At 38.3% G+C, this 24,068-nt stretch overlaps 1 protein-coding gene across 3 annotated transcripts in view; it reads right to left on the bottom strand.

Annotated features, from left to right (window-relative positions):
• The window catches only part of septin12 (septin 12), a 76,567-nt gene that overhangs the window by 25,550 nt on the left and 26,949 nt on the right, over positions 1-24,068 (bottom strand). The window contains exon 1 of one of the 3 annotated variants that reach the window (XM_059348051.1): positions 7,034-7,050. The exons of 1 other annotated variant lie outside the window; for it this stretch is intronic. Coding sequence is in view for 1 of the 2 variants with exons in the window: in XM_059348049.1 (XP_059204032.1) it covers positions 1,717-1,726 (10 nt within the window). In the remaining variant the exon portion in view is untranslated. Of the gene's footprint in view, positions 1-1,716; positions 1,938-7,033; positions 7,051-24,068 lie in introns of those variants that run through there. One more of the 3 variants, XM_059348049.1, reaches the window with a different exon arrangement.

The following is a 24,068-nucleotide window of genomic DNA, read 5'->3' as shown; positions in this document are numbered from 1 at the left end:
TATGCTCCAACTCAACAGTTGTTTTGTGACATATCTGACTTGCTACACACAACAAAGTAGTTAATCTTCTGTTGCATACTTTGTTCCCTGACTACAGAAAAGGTGCTGTTGAAATTGCTTGAATACATTTTGTATCTCTGGCAATCAAAAAGAGGGGGATCAAAATAATAATATTGGCTGATACTTAGTATTAGAAGACACATAAGATGCATGGAATCACTGTGTCGATGATGTGTTTCAGAAATATAGTATCCAGTGGTTTCAGAGTGCAACCAAGAAGGCAACCAGATCCCTCATTGTGTCTTTAAAAGAACAACCTTTCGGGTGTTTGTGTGGTTTCTCCACATTATATTTATTGTGGTCTATATTATCTTAAACTGAGTTATATGTAACGGGCAGACAGGCTGGAAACAAACCTATCCAGATTATCTAAACCACTTCAAACTGAAAAACATCGCTCATTGTACAAGAAATATTCAAGTAGAGCAGGTCATGGTTGCAGCAGGATGTGAGTCTGCAAAAGGTGATGGATGTTTATAGCTATAGTTTGCATAATAATGTTGCTCTTCACCTTCATTTCTCTTCTGTTTGGGCTAAAATCTCTTGATGTCTCTTAATGATAGTGAACTAATTAAATGAATGAATAATAAAAATACTTATTAGTCACAGCCACACTGTATTTACTATTAAATATATGAGGAAAGTATATATAGGGTAAATACCCAAATAAAGAGCCTTTAAGGGTCTGAAACAGCACTTTATGGAAATAAATCAGAAAATTAAAGATGAACAAGTCGACATTTCAATATATAATGCATCTATCTTGCATCAAAATGCACTTAAAGTATCAAAAGTAAAAGTACCTGTTATGAAGAATGGACCCAACAGATTGTTGAATATATACCAATATATTATTTGATTATTAGTTTTGATGTTTTTATGTAAGCAGTGTTCTCAAGATAGGGCTCATCTTAATACATAATAAAACATTTTTAAAAAGTCCCATCACTTTAAATTTATCATGTTTTTCATGTTAAATCTCCACCTGAAAAGTAACTAAAGCTGTCAGCTAAATGAAGAAGTACAATATTTGCATCAAAATGTAGTGGAGTAGAAGTATAAAGATACATAAAAAGAAAATACTCAAGAAAAGTACAAGTACCTCAAAATTGTACTTAAGTACAGTACTTGAGTAAATGTACTTAGTTACATTCCACCACTGGTTGTCTAGATTTCTACAGGATGCTAAAGCAAAAGGAGATTATTTATTAAAGAAGCTGCATATGAGACAGCAATCATGCTTTAAAGCTTTTATAGAAATAAATCAATAAATAAAAGATCAGAAGTCTACATTTCAATATGAAATGCCTCTATATTGACCTTTTTTTAGTATACGGTTTTACTCTGTATTCATGCAGACGCTGCAGCTTTCAGTATGTGTTTTAAAAGCTGAACACCTTGTCAACAAAGCAGAAGTTAAAGCACTTTCTGAGTCTTGCAAGCAACAGTGCACTTCAGTTTTAAGCAACATCGCTGACACTTATTGGATCAGTTTTGATTCAACAGTTAGTAAGAAGCCAGCCGAGGCCTAACAACCCTCCCACCCCCATCCTGACCGCCAAAGTGGACCAGTCCTGTCAGCTTCCATTGTTAGCCCAGGAGACTGAGCATACCCCACCGATATCCACGGGGGATGAGAGACAAAAAAAATCCTACCTTCTCTCATTCACAAAAGCAGTGTATGATCCCTGGTTGGCGGTTTGAACAGACCGGGATGGAAGAGCTCTCTCTGCTTGATGTACTTTGCAAAGTTAGTCCGACTCAGCCGTGATGGTCCTGCACTCTCTCTGTCAGTACCTCTTTCCCTCTCTTACCGCCTCTCTCCCTGATGTCAGGAGGAGTGTGGGCAGTGGAGAAAGGGTGTGAGACAAGAAGAGAGCGAGAGAGAGAGAGGGAGGGAGAGATAGAGGGGGTGCTGGTGGCTAAAAGCAGCTCCAGGATCCATTGACATGCAAATGTCCCAAGAAGCTCCCACTAATCCCTGAGAGGCGAAGAACTACCCCCCCCCCCCCCCCCCCACCACCACCCCCCAACACCTCCTCCTTCTCCTCCTCCTCCTCCCCCGTCAGAGCCATTTATCCAGCCGTGGCTAAGCTGTCAGTCAGTGTAGGATGAAGGTGTAAGGCACTTCTAAGTGGCTCTGTAACTGACTTTAAAACCAATTAGCTGAATTCAACTGTGTTTCCTTAACGGGACATTATTATAAGTCAACTCTCCGTACCTTCTACTTCTATTCCTTCCTCTCTGTCTCTCTATCTTGACCTCTTCAAGGTTCCATTTTTGACCTTTAAAAATATTGTAAAGGTCTCAGGTTCGTAGAGTGGAAGCCCAAGAGTAAACACACAGCGGAGAAAAAAGTCTGGTCTGCAATGTAATAATTCATTTTTAAGCTACAGTGGAGAGAAACAGACTGGCTATCTGCATTCTTATAATTACTCAAATATAACAATATATATATATATATATATATATATATAATGTAAATCTTTCTAAAACGAGCCTATCTTACTGCCAAGATGTTGATAACAATGCTGATAAAAAACTAACTGAAGAAAAAGTACAAAAGTATCAGCATCAAAATGTACTTTAAGTATCAAAAATAAAAGTACTCGTTATGCAGAATGGACCCACTTAGACTGCTTTATATATTCCAATATATTACTGGATTATTAGTTTTTATGTTTCTATGTAAGCAGTGTTTGAATTTTCTCAAGGTATAGGGCTCATTTTAACTACTTAAGTAGTTAAAATGTATTAAGTACCTCAAAATACCTCTTAAGTATTTTGAGGTATTTAAGTACCTCAGATTGTTCTTAAGTCGAGTACTTGGGTAAATGTACTTAGTTTACATTCCACCACTGGTTTCTAGGCTCAATTTCTACAGTACGCAAAAGCAATAGCAGAAGGAAATTATCTAACTGATTATCCAATTATCTGTCGGCACTTTCTTTATCACAGTGTTGCAGTCAGTTTCTTGTGTTTGGTTAGGATTTTCAACTATACCTTAAACCAGCGGTTCCCAGAGTGGGGCTGGAAATATATTAACTTAAAAAAGAGGAGCTCTGCAGAAAAACTTTGGGAACCACTGCCTGTTATACTATCAACGGTCATACGATTTTATGATTATCGCAGCCTTAAGACTCTTTAGGGAAACATGCTCATATCATTTTCAAACGTGTCTCATAGTTGGTCATTGGTCTGCAGTGTGAACAAATGTTGAGACAGATCTTATGGTCAGGTCATGTGACGAGAAATTTGGTTTTGGTTTGTGTGTTGCATTCAGCTGTGAAGTTGGAGTAACTTTAATCAGTCTGAGTTACGGAATTTTCATGTGGAGTTTAATTTAAGAGCTGATATCTAGCCATTTTCCATGGTTTTCTTGATTATAACCAAAATCATTATCAAATAAACCATGGAAAAAGAAAAAGATATTAGCTCTTAAATTAAACTCTTATGAGCTATTTTTGTTGTTATCATTATATTTGTACCAGGCATTAAAATGAACAATTAACTGAAGAAAACAAGATTTTTTCCATGACTGTAGTATCAGCAGCTGGTGGATGTGAACCTAAATCATCTTTTTGTGTTATGTCACTTTAAAAAATCAGATGGAAGTGTGCCTTTGCATACAGGAAGGTGCAGAGAGAGAGAAATGTGTAAAAGTAACAGCAAGAGAACAAAAATGGGGAAGTGAGACTGTATTATGAAACTATAAGACACTCGTAAAACAGTTTTCAAGTCAAACACACAGCTTTTTATTGTGACCAGAAGCATCTTATCAGAATTCTGGATAACTCTGGTGAACTATAAAACAATGTCATAGTGCAGTATATTTCTACTTTATATGATTAAACCATATTAAAATGCTGTGATGCTATATCAGTAATTGATTCATACTTCCAGCTAATCTCAGCACTTCCATACAACGAGCTGACGTGTCACATTGAAAGTGTTTACTCAGAGTTAGGTGTTAGGTGTGACTACAGGATCTCATTCAGCAGAATGAAGAGTCATCATGGCATACATGTACCATCCTGCACTGTTACTGAGAAGCAGCAGGATCACAGTGATGAGGTAACTTTAAAAAAGTGGTAAACTTATAATTACTCCTCAGTCCCAATGAAGACATCAATCGTAAAGCTTGAACCTGAGCAGAATATCCTCCACTCCAAACCTGATAGCAGCAGTGTTTCTGTAAAGTTGAAGCATATTTGAAGCAACATTTTGAATGAAAGAAAATGCAAATTAGGGACGTTTCCATCAACTGGTTTTGATCAAATAAACAAAGTAGCATAAACGTACTTTAGCCGGTAGATGGCCGTGTAATGTATTGCTCTAGGCTAATCCGTCAGTAAACAGTAGAAGGAGTCGAGAGAAAACATCAACAAAAAAGAGGTTACTGATCAAACAACTTTGGCCACCCATGAGAGAAAATGGAGAGCAGTCTTCAGGAATTGGATTCAATTGGACAACTTGTAATTGTTATTTTATGTCAGAGCAGAAACAGCTGATCAGCAGTGATCAATGAGTTAAATGTTCGATACGTCAGAACTTATTCAGAAAAAGCATCTCACGTTTAGTGCATCAACTATTATACAAAAATCAGTGTTAAAACTTTTATGTGCATTTTCCTAAGTTTAATTGAATTTTGGTGTTTCCATCAAACTTTTCTCATGCAAATTTTCCAACAAGTTCTCCAAGCTAAACGACAGAAGGTGTGTCAGAACCACAAATTCTGGCATGTAGGTACGTATCGTGGCTACCTGTAGAGAGCCGTGTAGTAAACATAGCACACATGTACAGTCTGCAGTTGTAGAAAAGGCTGCAGTTTCTGTGGATTTATGTTGGAAAACCACTGACCTTGGTTTAGGGCAAAAGATCTTCCTGGTAAGGCGTTAAAAAAGACAGTTTAAACAGTAAATTCAAAAATTTGAAATTTGTTGATGGAAACATAACTAATGTCTTGTCTAACGACTGAAAAAGGCCCAAAGTCATAGTTGAATTAAACTATTGACAGTGGGAAACTAATCAAATGCCTTTTATGTTTTAACAGTAAGAAACATTATCTGCAGGATGAGATGACAGCATGTCTTTATGTCACTATGCAGCCATGAGCTTTTACAGCTGTCAAGATGCTTTAGATGATTATAATTGTAAAACTATTGCATGCCGTGTAAGTATTTTATGTATATAAGGTGTGTATTCTGTTTTTACATCTTTATGTCCGTGTGCCTGTACCTGGAGCTGCTGTAAATAAAGTCTTATCTTATCTGATGTTCTCGTCACACAGAAGTCAAATGGAGCCGATGAAACTGAGAAACAGGAAACTCAGCTTTTTAAAAAAAACAGCTGACTCTGAGATACATTATTTAACGGCAACGCGTCTTTCAGACAAGACTTAAAAGATATCTCTAGAAGTTACTCTGTATTTCACCTTACTCCCTTATTTTGAAAATGTCCCAGAGCCAAACCCCTCGAATGAACAAGTGTTGTGTGTGTATCTGAAGTATGATATATCTCACTCCTCTGTGCCAGAGCGCTCCATTGTCCCAAAACGTTTAAAAACACATCATTGAGCTGCACTGTTGTCCCGGGTGACATGTTTATTTTGGCTCAATCCCATATACACTGCCCAGCTGGACTACTTTATTTTCTCTATAATTTCAAATCTATTTTCAATTTTTTTTCTTATTTTCTCACATGCATTGGTCTCAAAGTGTTTACATTTGTAGTGTCGTGTGATCATCTATAAATCACTTTAAATCACACTATACAAAGAAAGATGATTGATTGACTGATTTTAATTTGTATCAATCCACCACTGGAAATAGTCTCCTGACTAAGGTTTCATAAAAACTACAGGTGGTAACTGTAATGCAGAGTGCATTATGGTTACTCCAGACCAGTGGTGGAAGAAGTATTCAGATCCCTTACTTCAGTATAAATACTCATACCACACTGTGAAATTACTCCACTCCAAGTTAAAGTCCTGCATTCAAAACTTACTGAAGTAAAAGTACGAAAGTATCAGCATCAAAATGTACTTTAAAAAAAAAGTAAAAGTACTCGTTATGCAGAATGGACCCACTCAGATTGTTTTATATATTCTAAATATATTATGAGATTATTATTATTATTGATGCATTTATTTAAACAGCGTTTCACTGTTGTCAAGGTAAGGCTCATTTTAACTACTTAATATACTGTTATGTGCTTTAATTTATACATGCATGCATACATACATACATACATACATATAGAAACACTAAAAATACAGCAAAAACATGTTAAAAACCAAATAAAAGTCAACAGAATTAAATAACATAAAACTTAATGATGAAAAATTAATAATGAAAAAGCCAGATTTTTAAAAAAGTATTTATGTAAATATGCATTATAATTTAAAATTGATCATGTTTTTATGTTAAATCTCGACCTGAAAAGTAACTAAAGCTGGCAGCTAAATATATACTCTAGGAAAGTACAAGTACCTCAAAATTGTACTTAACTACAGTACTTGAGTAAATGTACTTAGTTACATTCCACCACTGCTCCAGACACTTGGAGAGTTTGTGGTAATTATTTTGAACTATGATGATGACAGATAGTTGTCATACAATTAGTATCAAACCAACACTACAACAAATCACACATGTTAATATTAATCATGAAATCCATTACCCTTATTTCCAATTAACATTTAATTTCTCTTTGAGGTTAAAACATTATTAATATACTCTGTCCTCTGCACTAACACACTCACAGCTGACAAGCATGCAAACTAGTTTTCACATGTTCAGATCTGAAGTGCCAACCCTGAAACACTTTCCCTACAGAGTAACGACAGCCCGGCAGTAAACAGTAAAGAGAAACATGAAAGAACCCTTGTGGCTCCTGTAACACAGAGGACTGAGGTCCAGTTAAAAGCTGTTTAAAAGGGGCTGAAAACAGAAAGGAGAGAGCCGTTCTTTACCTGGTGTGGAGACAAAGCAGTCAGCAGTGACACTCATACAACTGGGCAGGATGTCATATCGCTGCCTGTGTGTCAGAGGGGCGTGGCAGCGTGTGTGTGTGTGTGTGTGTGTGTGTGTGTGTGTGTGTCAGAGGATGATGCATTTCCTGGCCTGTGAGGGAAACTGTTTCCTGGTTAGATCTTCTGCTGCTTGTAGAACTCAACAACAATGTACTGTTTAGGTTTTTATTCACACAGTTTGGGGAACTATAATCAGGAAGGCCATGAAATTATTCTTCAATATCCACAGTATTATCAGCTTATATCGTTGTTATGATAGTTTCCTATTCATGAGAGCAAGACATGTCATAGACACATCGGTATCCATCCAACATGCACCAATATGAAAACTTTATATAGATGACAAATAATGCAGGAAATGATGCTTGAGGTCAGAAGAAATGGTTTTGTCTTCACATAGTAGAGCGCCGGACAATTATGTTCTTTTCTCCATCATATAAAGATGGAGAGTACAGTTGTTTTTCACTTTTTTTCGACAAGAAAATAAAACTTCTTAGACTCAACTACAGACTGAAACGGTTTGATCGTGTGTATTGCATGAAAAGTAATGAAAATCAAAATGAACACAAACTCTCAATTTTAGATTTAAAAGTCCAGCATTTCCCCCTAGAGTGTCGTGGAGTAGTAATTGCATGTAATGGAAATATTGTACTGCAAAATGTAACTTTTGTACAGCAATCGGTATACTTTCTACCACTAGAGGGAAGACTCCTCTTTTCCTGATATTTATGAAATCCACCATCACCACCCTAAAAGGCCTCAGTATGCTTCAGACAAAGTACCTTCAGGAACTGCTAACAACAGCTCAAAAGTGTTTTTCTGACTGCAGAAATGGGGAAAAACAATGAATGCAAAAGTCTCAGCCACAGAACACAGTGTGGAGGCAGATGTGTATGCAGTTATCTGCGTTCGTATGATGCATGGTGCCTTTCATAGACATATCAGTATCTATCCAACATGCACCAATATGAAAACTTGCAGAAAATTATGCTTGAGGTCAGAAGAATTTGTTTCATCTTCACGTAGTAGAGCACTGGACAGTTATGGTCTTTTTCTGAAAGATGGCTAAAAAGCAACAGGCAAGTGTTGCACAAATTCTCAATCAATCAAATCAATCTTCTGAGAGCTTTTGCATACTCCTATCATTGCAAAGTCCACAAAGAAAAGTTTTATTTTCATTTCAGTTCAATAATTCACAATAAATGAGGCCCTATGTACACAGTCCTTCATTTACAGAAGTGTTTGTTTTCACTTGATACATGTCAGTCCACTACTCAGTCTCCTAGAAGCTCTGGTTGGGTCTCCACCAACTCCTGAGAAACACATCTGACTCTCAACTAAATGTTTTCATTGAAAAACAGCTGCTTGGTTTCCTCCTGCTGCTGCTTTCCTCCTTAGGGCCTGAGAACCAAGCAGAAAGCTGAGAGAGGCAGACTTCTCTGTGGGTTTATCACTACTAGCAACGCTCTTAACACACACATGAAGGACAATAGATCTTACACATCAAAGTGTGTGTACAGGTGCTGGGGAGTACTACTGCACATGTGGATAAAGTTGTGGGAAGCCTTTTGTGGGATGGGACTCCAGTACCAGTTCAGAACCGGTTCCAAATTGTCCAATCCAACTGATGGTTTTGCACCAAGCTTATCACTTCTTTAATCAATGCTAACACGTTTTTAGTAATTGCAAATCAATGATATCAACTCCATGCATCTGCACTGCTGGACATCTGAAATGAGAAGGAGTCATGATGGAGGGCAGGTAACAGTCCAAGACATGATAATGATCATAAAATGTTCATTCCAAGTATCTGACACACAAGTGACACTGATTCCCAACCGAGCAGTACGCCGTTACAGAGGCTAACATCCTGTTATACTAACACTAAAGCAGACTTTATCTTTGACTAATGCTGCCATCTAGGTGACATAACTTGCTTAATGCAATTGTCAATTTGGGCTGAAAACTGCAAGTTTGAAAATGAAAAATATGTGGGGCTGTGGTAGTCTGAGTTAGACAAATCATGGGGGTAACTTCTAGAGGTGGAGGAAAAAATCGATACAGCATTGTATTGCGATATTTTGTGTGGCAATTTTATATTGATTCATGGCCACCAAGTATCAATCGTCAGTATTTTCGCTGTTGTTCCGGAGGTCGTAGTGGGCTCACTTTTAGGACTAGTCTGTGAGTTTGACTCTCATTGTGGAGAAATAAAAGGACTGAAGTGAGATGAATAGACTGAGAAATTTCTCTTATTGGACAAAACAATTGAATTGAATTTTGTGGACACAAAATGCAGTTAAACAGTTAAATAGCAATATCTTGTATCACAATACTCACCATATCACAAAATGCTTAAAATCACAATAATATCGTATTGTGACTCAAGTATCTGGATACAATTGTATCCATTCCCACCTCTATCATCTTCCAAATGAGTAGGGATAGTAAAACAAACTATAATGACCTACGCTTTGGAAGACACTCACTTAATTTCTCTAATTGCAACTGCTGAAGCCCCTTTATAGCTTCAACAAACTTTATAAATCAACCAAAACACTTTCACTGCATATATGGGTATGGGAGTACTGTTATAAGCTAGACTAAGGATATCCTTTAATTCAAGGTTAGCTTGTTCTGTAATATTGACTTGTATTAGTATGGAGGTTGGACAGCAGCTTCCTCAGACTCTGTCAGATCTCCTGGCTCTGTGCTGCAGTGATAAATGGAAGCAGTTGTGCAGCCTTCAGTCTGCTGCTCCTTGGTCTTCCTATAACTGACACAGAGACGACTGCATGACTTTGCTAAGGGAACACTGAGAGGTGACAGCATTGCTACTGCACCCACATTATACGATTCCCAGACACTTTACATTCCCAACCCACTCCTCCATCCCACGCTGCACAACTGTAGCTGCTGGATGACTGTCCCCTGTATGATCACATGACAGGCCAAGAAGAGTTTTTCCTCTCTGAAGAGATGCTTGAAGAACAGATTGTGCCATGTGCTATACAAAGCTACAGTATGTAAATACAATTGACTTAATAATAATATCTAGTTAGTATTATGTGTGAAAATTAAGATACCCAGAGATTAACCCATTATCATTCATCCCCTCACATATCGCCTAGCTTTGGAGCATTATTAAGTCGCCTTTCTTTCTATTATATCATGATATCACATTGGTGGCAACCATCCCCCTTTGTGCCCCCATGTTTGATAGAACGCTACAAAAGTAACTTCTTGCATGCCCCTTTGATACATAAACAGTATAACTGCCCTCTTAGGTGCACTTCCAGCGGCTTCCAGTAAAGAAAACATGATTAGGAGCCCTCTGCAGGGCCCGTCCAGTGGGGAAACATTATAATGACCAAACTAATGATTTAAAAAAAAATGTAAATATACACTTAAATATGAATTCTGAATTAAATGCATTCTGATTTTATCTACATTTTATACAGTGTCCCAATTTCTTTGAAATCTGTCACACCGTGGTGAGGTCTTTTTTTTTTATGTTTTGGTCTCGTCACTGCTTTTATTTTGAAAAGTAACTCTCCTCTCGTTTCAGATCACCTGCCCCTCCCTGTGTGTGTCACCTGCCTGAGTTTCTCCCCTAATTACCAATTGTGTTCACCTGGTGCTCCCTCCCTCATGTGTTAAATAGTCTGTCTCTCCCTTGTCCTGTGCCAGTGTGTCGTTTTTCGTCTCGCCAGCATTACCACAGTTCTTGTCATCGCCACAGTCATCTGCTTTGCTTCGTTTTCAAGTTGGTTCTCCTCGTAAGAGTGATTTTCTTTTGTAAATTTTCACAGCTTAGCTGCTTCCTTAGTTTGTTAGTTGTTTAGATTGCCTTTTGTTATTCCTCCTTAAGAGTGATTTTGAGTTATTTAGTTTTTCTCCCTTAGATTGTTCCTCCATTTTACGGAGTGATTTTTAGTTTAGTCTTTTTCCCTGTTAGGTTATTTCCTCCCTTTTGGAGCGCCTTTTGTTTATTAGTATTTTATTTTGTCCGTTTTTCCCCCTTCCCTTGTCTAGTTGTTTGTTCCTTATCCCGTAGGATAGTTTGCCCTGAGTTTCAGGATAGTCAGGAGTTTTGTGTTTTTCTCTCTTTTTAGGGATTATTAGTGTTAGGTCTTTTAGACTGTTAATGTTCATAGCCCTTTTGTTTCCTCTGTTCGGGGAGTTCCTCTTGCTGACTAAGTACCAAAATAAAGTGCTTTTGACATACTCTATTTCTGCGTCTGAGTCCTGCTTCGAGCCCGGCCTGACAGAATCTTGGTTGTAAAGGTACAGATGTATTTTCTACAAAATCTACTTAACAAAAAAAAAGTAGTCATTATGCCCCACACATAGAATTATGTACATTATATTATAGAATTATTATCACTATCACGTGTAAAAATGTGTAAGCTCAGAAATGCTATTGTAGGCAGATTTTACTATATTATTTAATTTAAACTTTAATGTGCACTAACCTCATTTGTATGAACACGTTTTTTTTTATGAAGTCCTTAAATTGTTATTTTACAGTGCAGAATATTTCAATTTGTTTGCAGCAGTAACATATCACAAATGTTAAAAGACAATAACACAAATAAGACAAAGAAAATAAAACTTTTTGGACTCAATTACAGATTGAAATTGTTTGTGTGTTTTGCATGAAAAGCAATCTGGCAAATACGCAAAATAATCACTTTCGGATTTAAAAGTCCAACATTTCCCTCTAGAATGTAGTTGAGTAGTAATGGAATAAAATGGAAATATTCACATACTGCAAAATATACATTTTGTACAGCACGTAATATACTTAGTACTTAGTCACATTTCACCACTAGAGGGAAGACTCCTCTTTTCCTGACATTAATGAAATCCACCATCACCACCCTAAAAGGCCTCAGTATGCTGCAGACAAAGTGCCTTCAGGAACTGCTAACAACTCAAAAGCGTCTTTCTGACTGCAGAAATGGGGAAACAGAGAAAGCCACAGTCTCAACCACAGCACACAGTGTGGAGGCAGGTGTGTCTGCAGTTATCTGCATGATGTTGAAACTCGCTGAAGGCAGGCGAAGGACAGAGAGGTGAGAGGGGGCAGGGCAGTGGGACTCCGCTATTTAGAACAAGTGGAAATACTTTTTTTCCTCAGATATCGTCAGTGACACGTACTTAAATTTGTTTTACAATTCTACAATGTCATCTAGCAGACGCTTTTATCCAAAGATATGTACATTTGAGAGTTAATAAAACACAAGCAAAGATGAAGTCAAGAAGCAACACAAGAGTAAGTGCTGTGGGTTCAGTTTGAGTCCATTAGGACGTAAGGGCTTTTAGGTTGCACGAGCGGTCATGAGAACAGTTTGTTTTATTTTATTTATTTTTCGTTCTCATCTGTGTAGATAATGTGTGAAGGTGTTCAGTAAAGAGTTGGGTCTTCAGTCTCTTCTCAAAGATTGATAAGGACTCAGCAGATCAGATGGAGTTAGGAAGTTCGTTCCACCACCGAGGCACTACAGAGGACAAGAGTCTGGTTTAAGACGTAGGCAAGAGACAAGGCTTTGAATTTGATGCAGGCTGCAACTGGGAGCCAGTACAGAGAGATGAGTAGCGAAGTGACATGTGCTCTCTGCGGCTGGCTGAAGACCAGACGCGTTCTGGATCATCTGCAGAGGTTTGGTGGTGCACACAGGAAGACCTGTCAGCAGAGAGCTGCAGTAGTCTAGCTTGATATTTAAGCATAGAGAGAGGCCCCTAGCTCCAGCTGAACCCCGCTTACATCCATTCATGCCCTGACCAATCTAGAGGTGTACAATCCTGTCTTGTAGTATTATGAAGTGTTTTGTCATTTGATGAGCCTTCTTAGTCATGACCTGTTATTTCAGAATGGTCTCTTGTTAAAAACCACAATAAAAGGCGTTCACACAGGCAGTAAAATACGACTCACATTTATCTAACGAGTATAAATGGCAGAACGAGGAGAGGTGTTTGTGTCCCATGTGAAAACAAAAGTAAACATTTTTCTACTTACCTTGTGTTTTTTACGTAACTTCACTTCATTTTTTACGTAACTCTTTTTGTGAATCACACTTTTTTTACGCAACTTGCGGTACTCACGTCACCCTCATAACTACTTCACTTCTGGCATTTACGTACATTTATTTACTGTTTAAACTTTTCTAACCAGGAGGTTTTTTGCCCGAAACCTAGGTCAGTGGTTTTGTAGCCTAAATTCATCCAAACGGCAGTCCTTTTTTACAACCACGAACCGTACATTGTCTATTCCGTCGTTTAGGTCGTAGATCTTGTTGGTTATTTAAACTGGACTTTAATTGTCGAACTAGAACCTTAAGCAATAACTTTTTGAAACATTGTGATTAGATATCACAATTTGTTTTATTTTATAATGTCTCTTGAAAACAGAAGAAAATACTTTTGGTGATATTTTATATGATAGTATGAGAGGCAGTGTGCTGTTAAAGTTCTTTTTATAGCTGCTAGTAATTTAATGATCACAAACACTAACTAGGGGATGAAGAAGAAGAAGTTTTGTTGTCGTCATGCATCACTAGTTATGAGTCCTTCTCTGTTTTTGCTCCAGAGTAAAGCTTTAATTACTCTTACTCTGTTTGCTTTTATTGTTGTTTTGCTTTTAATAATTTACAATAAATCTTTCTGAAAAACAATCATATCATCATATCAAATTATAACACAGCCTTCACACACACACACACACACACACACACACACACACACACACACACACATTGATTTTCTGACGCTCACAGAGGTGAGCAGAGGAATGTGGAGTGTGTGCAAGTGTCAACATGCAAACAGAGGAACAGGCTGCAGTCACGTGACACCACTGACTCTCTCTCCTTCTCTGTTCTCTCCATCCATACAACAGCCACAGTGGTTTTGCCTGCAGGTAGCACTAACACGTTGTCCATTATTTTCACAATCTAATCGTAAATTTTGAAATATTGAAACTAAACACTTTTTTTGTTTGTTTGGTCCAACAATTACATAACACTATTTATACTACACTGTAAATATTATATACATTTTCATTTTGATGTCTTTAAAAATTACACTTTTTTCACTATTCTTCCAACTCATTTTATTAATTTTACCCCAAATGATGTACAAACCTTAGGATTAATTAGGTTAATACAGGCTGGTTTTCTAACTGATAAATTAAGATTCTTGGCCTGTAAATTCTCGCAAATATCTCCAAGCCATCCTGTAAAGTTTAATGCTCACTGCCTTTAGCTAGAACTACTCCAACATGATGTGTGCTGTTCTGGGGGCACGAGTCTGGTGCACTCCATTTTAAGTAGTTAATTTAAGTGGCTGCGTTAGTCTGCTAATAAACTATACTTACAATTGAGGTAGGGGACATAGTCTTTAATGGATAGCAGTGTTCTCCCGGAGGGATTAAAAAACAACATCAGAAGATGACTAATATGTGTCAGAAAAACCTTAACAGCCATAAATATACCTCAGCAGCCCGCCCAGGTATAGTCTATGTATGTAAAACACTGTTAATACAGTCTATGATGGATTTTGGTCTGTGACGTTATTGGCACAGGTTGCTGATGTTGGCTTCTTCTAAATTTGCCAGAAGGTGGTTATACCATTTATCACTGCCATAAACATGCAAGGCGAGGGGTATTTTATTATTATTATTATTATTATTATTATTATTATCATATATAAAAGCTTTATTGTTTATAAAATATGCCTAATCACTCATGGGTATTTCAATGAGGCCATAGTCAGAGAGGAAGTGAGGGGGAGTGCCCCAATGAAAAATGTCGCTTACATGTTGCTGGTCATGCTGTTGCTGTTATTGCCTCAATTATAGAGAGCAAATGAAATGAGGTATTTTTGTCGGCCAACCCCGAAGTAGCATCACTATGGGGACTATTGAGTATTGGCTTATGGGGTTTTTGCATTGGATTTTGGATCACTGCAGAAAAAAAGCTCTGTGGCAAACAAACGTTTCTTTCAGCTGACGAAAGTAAAAAGCTAACGAACTTCACCACGGTTGCATGACTTCTACGTCACTACCATTAGCTTCAGATGCTCTCCAACAAGCTCACAAGCTCACAAGCTTGTGAATTTGTAGCCTAATAAAGTTTGCAATAGCTGAAAAACACGACTAGAGGCTGTGAGGCGGACTAGTGAGAGAGTTCCTGGGGTGATGACAGTTAAATGTCCCCGACAACCACAGTAGTCTCATTTAGCCACTTGATAGCAACCGCCTTTTTAAGGACATGTAAAAACTACAAAATTCACAAGTGGCGGTATTTAATGATGTATAATATGTTGTACAGCAAAACTTGGACATCTCTTCAGCTTGTGTTAACCACAGACCTTATTTTAGGCATCTAACCACCACCACATTCAAAACCCTCATTGAGATGGCCCATCGCGCAAAAGTGCTGACTTACTTCCAGGTTTAAATACTCCTTCCTGTGGCGCCATGTTAATAACACCAGCACACTAATGTTAGGAAAATTCAGTACCAGACACCAGATGCAAGTTAGTTTGAACCAGAACCAGCCGGACGCATCTTTCAACATCAGTTTGACTGTGCTGTATGACTGCAATAAAATTAAATAAAAGAATAATAAAAGAATAATCTTAATTCCTCTGACATGATACTACCTGTTGTTAATTTACTATTGAACAGCATAAAGTCTACTGTTGGTGGGCAGGCAACAGTTATGAGACAACAAGCAAAGATTTCAGCAGTCATTGGTGTATTCTGTCCAAAACAAAACATTAATTTACTTTATTTGCAAAGTATTTTTAGTTGAAAGGGATATAGTAGAATGCTCAAACACAGAAGGAGTTTTTTTCAAGTAGAAGTAGAGGACAGGATGTATTTATAACAAAAGTGTGAGTGGAACACAGAGGAAGTCTGTCAGACGGAGAGTGATAGGTGTGTGAGGGGTCGTGAGCAAAACTGTTAAAAGGTCAGTTCTGTGTTTCTGTGTATGTATGGGTGCAGCTACGTGTGTGTGCAAGGGTCAGAAATGCACATGCATGACCAGTGGAAAATGACTGGGGGTTTTAATAATGCCATATTATGTCAAATCACTGAACAGTGGAGTTTTACCAAGTAGTGGAGTCTTCAGCTCAACCATATAAAGGCATGATAAGACATAGATACACAGAATAAAATAGTCTGTCATTACAATGAGTGTATTATTATGGATGAAAAGCCTGTGAGACCAGCTGTAAGAGCTATGCTCCACAGGATGATGGTGAATTCAAAAAAGTACTCAATGCTTCCCCCAAGTGGTGAAAATGTATACACACAGACACACACACACAGACACACACACACACACACACATAATCATCAGAGATAGTAGCTGAGATATACTGTGGTGAATGAGCGGTGAAGTGTGTGTGGTATTTATGTAAACTATCTGAAAAGTTCTCCCTGAAGCAAAACCAAACTATCTCAAACAGCAGCAGATAGAATCAGGATCCTGTCTGATTGGAATGTGTCTCTCAGCCAACTCACGTCTCACTCCACATGCTTTACTCTAGGCAAAAAGATCTGTTTGACAATACGCATATGAATGAAATCCATAAGCTGTTGGTGACATAGCTTATTTCAAAAACACAAATATGCTATCTAAAGGAAATTGAGAAACCGATTGAAAAAAGGTCATTTTAAACCTTGTGATCAGCCTGAAACCACATGACCATAATATACCACCCCATCCATATGTGTGACCCATTGGCTGATATATGGCTATATGTTCTGTATTTAAATGTTTGACTTTGTAATGTTTTTTATGATGACCCCTGATGAAATCCTGTTTGTCTAACAATAAAGTTACTGTAACTAGTAATACATTACAATGTTGCTGGAATTTTACATCTTCAGATAGATACTTTATTCAACATGGTCTCCCAGGAATCCGTGAAATAGCCACAGATTTGCTTAACTCAAAATCCGTGGAATAGTGGAATCACTCAAAAATATGTAACGCTAAGCAGATATATCGGTATGTCACTATTGTTTCAAATATCTCTTTCTAAAATATGTTGGTGTAACTCGTACTACCAATATACCGCCCAGCTTGATGCTTTCAACTCTCAGCCAACCATCAACATTGTATTTGGTTGGTTGTACCTTAGGTCACATGGCTCCACCCGGCCAACCTTAACTCTCACAAGAAAATACCAGGACTTGTGTTTCCTTTAATGAGACTTCAATTTCTGCCAATTATTCACAACAATGTGTAAGACTGGGCACCTGAGCTAATCACTTGTAACCAAAACCATCACATCAACAAGGTTTCTTATTTATAGGCATACTTTAGCAACCACGGACACATCATGTTCAGACTGGAGACAAGTCTGGCATTCTGTCATACTGAAGCATATCCCAGCATGCTTTAGGCTGATTGAAGGAAAACATTCACCAAAGAACAGAAACAGTGCACAAAACAACTCTTTGAACAAAGAAAAACATCATTAAGATTTCCCAAACATGTAAGAGTATTCTTTTGCTGTTTTGGTGGTTGCTTTTCAACTCTCAGCCAACCATCAACAATATGGAAAAAATGATTCGACCACCCTTGTTTTCTTCAATTTCTTGTTAATTTTAAAGCCTGGTACAACTAAAGGTACATTTTTTTGGACAAATATAATGATACCAATAAAAATAGATCATAATAGTTTAATTCAAGAGCTGAAATCTAGCCATTTCCATGGTTTTCTTGATAATAACCAAAATCATTGTCAAGAAAACCATGGAAAATGGCTAGATATCAGCAATGTACCTTCAGTTGTACCAGGCATTAAAGTGAACAAGAAATAAAAAAATAATAAAAAATATATTTTTTTCCACGACTGTATATTTGGTTGGTTGTACCTTTGGATGAGCCACTCTATCTCCCTCTCTGTTCCAATAAGGAGATAGACCTGAGCCTCACCCTCAGTAAGAATCTGATTAGACCATGACAATGAAACAGGATACAGTTGATGGTGGTAAGATAAAGGAACTTACAATGTGTTGAATGACCCAGTGTTTCTATGGCTTTGAACAAGTAATCAGACACTTTGTTTTTATTGTATGTGTATGTGCTTTTGTTTCCATGTACACAGTGTGTTCTCTCTCTCTCTCTCTTTCACAAGCACCATGTCAAAGGTAAAATGTTTGCTTATTTGTATTATTGCTTAAAGTTAATTATTACTCTGATCTATTCTTATACAGCTAAAGCAGAGGGACAGAGTTGGACAGACTGGCAGGTGAATGGACACAGCAGCACATAGACATGCTTTGGTGAGATGCATTCAAGAATCTGAGTCTGATTCTCATTCATTGAGGTGATCCCTTGATGTTTTTCCTAACAGACTCTGATTTTGTGTTCTTCTGAACCTCATGTGTTTTCTTTAAAATATCACCAAAGATACACTGTTTATCGTAGAAAGAAACGGTAAAAACAGGCATTACTGTCATTATTGAGTTTGAACTTCCCAACAGTCCCTGAATGGATCATACGTTAACAAAACAAAACTTAAAATTGTGATATTTCTGTCAAAATCACTTTATTCTACATGTCTAATTTAACATGTCGCCTCCGACGCTTCGTACCCCCAGCGAGACAGGCGGGTCTGTCGAATGATGCTGCCTGGCTATGCCGGTTCCACCCTTCCCATGTGGCATGTCAAAAGCCTGTTCATGTTGTTGTGAAAATGTATTATTATGCTGATGTGCTGAGGTTTTTTTTATGCTTTTTTCCTCCTTTCCTCTCCTCACGTGTGCTGTATTTCTCTCTCTTCTCACCCTGTCGTCCTGTCCTGTTTACCTTCGTCATATTGATTGTTTGTGTGTGTTGTATACGTTTGGATAGGATGATGGCCAATTTCGTTGTACTTGTACTTGTTACTCTGTGCAATGACAATAAAGGGTTCATTCATTCATTCATTCATTCAAAATAAACAGTTTGGAATAACTACATAATGTTAAAAACATTCAAATCTGCACTCCTCAGCAACACTGTGAATGCATGATTGATTCTGCTGAGAGGAATGGCCATGTGACAAATATTTAGTAAAATTCGGACAGAACTGCATGCTGTTTACACAGAGCAGAGGTTTTTTCATGATTTATAACATTATAACTTTGTTATTCTGCACAAAAGACATCTTTGGGTTGTTCCCAGGACAATATATTGCAGTGAAATACAAGGCCACAGTGAGTAAGTTCAGAGGGTTAAACAAATGTGTAAATGTTTGCATTCTGAAATGCTAAACCTTGATTGGAAACATGAAAAACTTTATACCTGCTTAACATCAGCATGTTAACATTGTTGTGACTCACAGAGCCACTGACATGGTTGTAGACTCTTCTCTCGATTCCCAAGTTCTGACTTTACTGTGACTCTGCACCTCTATCTAAATTATTTTACCCAACGTCAGGTTCTTGTGATCTTAGACTATGGCACCATCATCCTCTATATAGCAGTACAAAGCAGCAAAGTCTGCAAAACAAAACATCCAACCTGGTAAAGATTGTTTATGAAAGAAGTTCAGTAATCCTCCTTCCTAGAAAACACCAGTACAAACTGACAAAATACCCAGAAATTCAGAGAAAGAGCTTTTCATCCATCACGTTCTCATTCATTGGTGGAGTGGCGCCTACTACGGAATGTGTTTGTGTCATAGCAAAATGGGGCAGGATGCATAACTTTAAGTCAACAGAACCAACCTCACATCAGCACACCAACAAGAGGTGACACCTCACTCAAGTGTCCATGAGCAAAACACCAAATTTCAAATACCTCAAGTATGCCACTACCATTCCTGGAGAATGAAAGGCTCGTTGTAACAGCCAGTTTGTAAGGTGAGATGAAAAGCTGTCTGTAATAGAGAGGGGGAGAAGCAATATCGTTGACATACTAAATGACAATGCACATTTTCAGACAATCTCTCCTGGGAGGCACAGAGCAATAGAGCTTTGGAAAAAAGTTCAAACTAGGGGTGTGCCATATCGTATTGTTCACGATAATAAAGGTATTTTTAATGATAAAAAAAAGTAAAAATGATGAAAAAACATATCGCGATAATGCCAACTTTCCTACTTCTTGACGTCAAATCATTGCATTCAAAACTTACTTAAGCTATAGTCTGAACTTCCCATAAATGCTGGCTGTCGGCCAAACAGCATTAGACTATAACTAACTAACTTTAGAGAACAATTAAAGTTACTAGTAGTACTAATAGTACTACTGTAGTGTTAATCCCAAAAAGCTAAACTATGTACAGTGTTGGGTTGCTGCTGTCTGTGCATCTGCAGCCTAGACCAGAGAAAAAACTTCCACATGTATCTGATCCACCAAGCAGTTTCTATCTTAGTGAGAAATCATACTTTTGGAAACAGATCACAATTGTTCCCTGCTGCCACTGACATAGCACATCATATATTTTCGAACACTGAAGAGTCATGAGTACTTTTTTTTGTATGTTGCAACTGTTGAGATGAACACTTTGCACTACAATTAGATTTGTGGTTGATTTTTATGTTGTTGTACGATTTTCATTTTATACAGACTCAAAAAGTCTTGATTGTCTTTGTCATCAAGAATATCATGAAAATACCCTGAAATATCGTGATATTCTTTTAGGGACATATCGCCCACCCCTAGAAAACCCTGCTTACCATTTCACCACACATACAGCTGGAATAGATATGTAGTTCTGACAAGCTGGTAGAGTCACAAAACTACAAGGTTTTACTCCACTAAACTACATGTACACTAAGGTTACCCATTCCACCACAAAACAATCATCCTCATGCACATCAGAAACCAACTTCACTTGGCACTATTTTGTTTCTTGAAAAAGCCAGTAAATACAATGGCAGTGCAGAGTAATATTTCTACATGCTGTACAATGGCCTGTGTGCTGTACCGGCTGTAAACTAATAACTTTACATCCAACTAAATGTCCAAAATCCTACACTATCCCTTTAAAAAGTTATATAAATTGTCTCTTAATAAAAAAACAAACGTTAGAAAGGTGTGGATTTTTTCAAGCTGTTTGACCATTCAACAGGCACTTCTGATGAAGTAGACTGGAAACCGTTTTATTGTTTTTGTTTATGTTGTTAAAAAGAGATTGTATTCTGAATGAGATTTTCACAATTAAGGATATGGTCATTTTTAAATCTTGTCTGATTTGGTTTGCTGCTATCCATGTAGGTTATTCAACCTACAATATAAAATCAACCAATATGCCTAAAGGGGAAGAATAAACATTCATTTTGTGTTGGCAGTATAACAGGGTGAAAAAGCGACACCCAGGTAGTGAGGGTCAGGGAGTTGATGTGGCTGTAGAGGAGAGCTCACATGCTGCAGACAAACAGACACACCCAGGACCCTGCAGATACAGAGAAGTATGCACACATGCAGCTGCACCTCCACGCTGACCTACACGCACACACCACACTACAAATGTCTTATCTCGGGTATTTCTTCATTGTTAGGAGGAGGTTTACGAGATGATGATAGGCTGAGAGGAGCACAGGTAACTGTTTCCCCATCCATCTTTCTATCTCTCCATTATTTTCTGTTTCCTCACCCTGCAGCGGAAGCAAAAAGAGCAATACACACTAGGAGAGAGAGAGAGAGAGAGAGAGAGAGAGAGAGAGAGAGAGAGTGTGTGTGTGTGTGTGTGTGTGTGTGTGTGTGTGTGTGTGTGTGTCCCTTTGCACCCAAGTTTGCTGAATGAAACTGTCACAGCTCTCAATTTTCCATGTTTTCTGTTTGCTCAATGAGCTGGGTTGTCTATGGGTGGAACAAACACACACACACACACACACACACACACACACACACACACACACACACACACACGCCACATGACAAGAGGGATATTTATTACTGCAAATGACCTTCAGGTGCTACATTTTGTTTCACCATAATTTCCCACTTAGACTACAGATGTAAATAAGCCCAGCTGCGCTTCATCTCATCTCTGTTTCAGATAGCATCGGTCTTAAGGGTGTGGTTGTTTTAGGGTCTGGTGTGCTGACATTAGGCGGCTATATACACATATTATTGCACGAATACGGGGAACGGATGTTTGTATCGACTGTTATTTTATCCCAAAGGTCGTAAATGAAAGAGAGAAAGACACTTCAAACTGCAATCATGTGTTGCAGGCAGTATGTGTGGGAATTGTTAAATTTTGATAGCAAAAGTTAATTCTTGGCCCTCAAAACAAAACTTTGAGAAAACTAGAATAACTGTCTCGCAGCTCTAAGCTAGCAAGCCCAGTTGCAGTTTACATCCATGTCTGCCCAGAATCATATGTAGCCATGACATCAGACCATGCTTCAGATTTGGATGTTGAAGTGCCATCTTCTTTGCTGTTTGCTTTGTGCATCACAGACAATGATAGCAGTGAACTGATACCAGCACCATTCATCACAGAATGCCACAGAAAACCCTTTCTTCCTGTGACTATCAGACTCTGCAACTCATTGACCTCACACTGAGAGATGGACAGCAGAAACACGAGGAGCTGAGGTTGCTCTCACCTTCATTTTAGTGTTCAGTTCTCTTCTGGTTGATTTATCTGAAGAACTCTCCTGCATGAAAACGGACCAAGCATCCCCCAACTTGCACGTATCACTCAGTGCTACGTCACATACTTTGTTGCTCTGATGGTTGCAGGTCTATTCAGATGCATTTTGGTATGAACCCACTGATAGCACCCCTTGGAAATCAAAAGACTGATATGCATTAGCATATAATTCCTGCGATACCAGGACAGGTAAACTGGCCTTAAAGTGTAATCTGTGGAGTGTCCCTTTTTTAACTGCTGAGTGGAGTCAGTTTGTCCTGTAAATTTCTCTGCACAGTTTGAACTTGGAAACAACCATTATTATACAAGAGGTTGTCTGTATACACTGACTTCCACAGATGAAGGGGTCTATTAAAGATGAGTCAGGCTCTAAAGCTTCACTCAGAGTGGTACTTGAAGCTTTACAGTTTCCTGTTGATGTGAACTTAAGCAAAGTACAGTGTGGCCCCAGACACACACACACACACACACACACACACACACACACACACACACACACACACACACACACACAGAGCTCAGCAGCTGGATAACCTCCAAATATTTAACAATTAGGAGGTTGCACAATACTAGAATGTTTTCTTTTTAAGGAAAATGTTCAGTGAAAAGAAGGAAAAGCAAACCTTCATTATTTAACATGATAACAATTAGCCAAAAAACGCTTAATGGTGAAACATGTTTTTACTGCCCACATGTTCCCACAAATAGGTCAATATTAAGCTCGTGCAAATAATGTGTCATTGCATCAAGATTGTGTTCAGTTAAAAATGCAATAAATCTGTAATGTCCTCAAAAATGTATAGCTAACTTTAGTCACTTAGCTGAGGCACGCAGACCTACAGCCACAAAGAGACCTACAGCCACACAGAGAGGACACACGGAGACCTACAGCCACACAGAGGACACACATAGACCTACAGCCACACAGAGAGGACACACATAGACCTACAGCCACACAGAGACCTACAGCCACACAGAGACCTACAGCCACAAAGAGACCTACAGCCACAGAGAGGACACACAGAGACCTACAGCCACACAGAGGACACACAGAGACCTACAGCCACACAGAGAGGACACACGGAGACCTACAGCCACACAGAGGACACACAGAGACCTACAGCCACACAGAGGACACACAGAGACCTACAGCCACACAGAGAGGACACACATAGACCTACAGCCACACAGAGACCTACAGCCACAAAGAGACCTACAGCCACACAGAGACCTACAGCCACACAGAGACCTACAGCCACAAAGAGACCTACAGCCACAGAGAGGACACACAGAGACCTACAGCCACAGAGAGAGGACACAGAGTTAAGCTACAATGTATGAAGTTCTAAAAACAATTAGTCTG

Source organism: Centropristis striata, chromosome 13, assembly GCF_030273125.1.
Source record: "Centropristis striata isolate RG_2023a ecotype Rhode Island chromosome 13, C.striata_1.0, whole genome shotgun sequence".
Lineage (NCBI taxonomy): Eukaryota > Metazoa > Chordata > Actinopteri > Perciformes > Serranidae > Centropristis > Centropristis striata.
The sequence above is the reverse complement of the archived record's forward strand: the minus strand, read 5'-3'. Positions and strand labels throughout refer to the sequence as shown.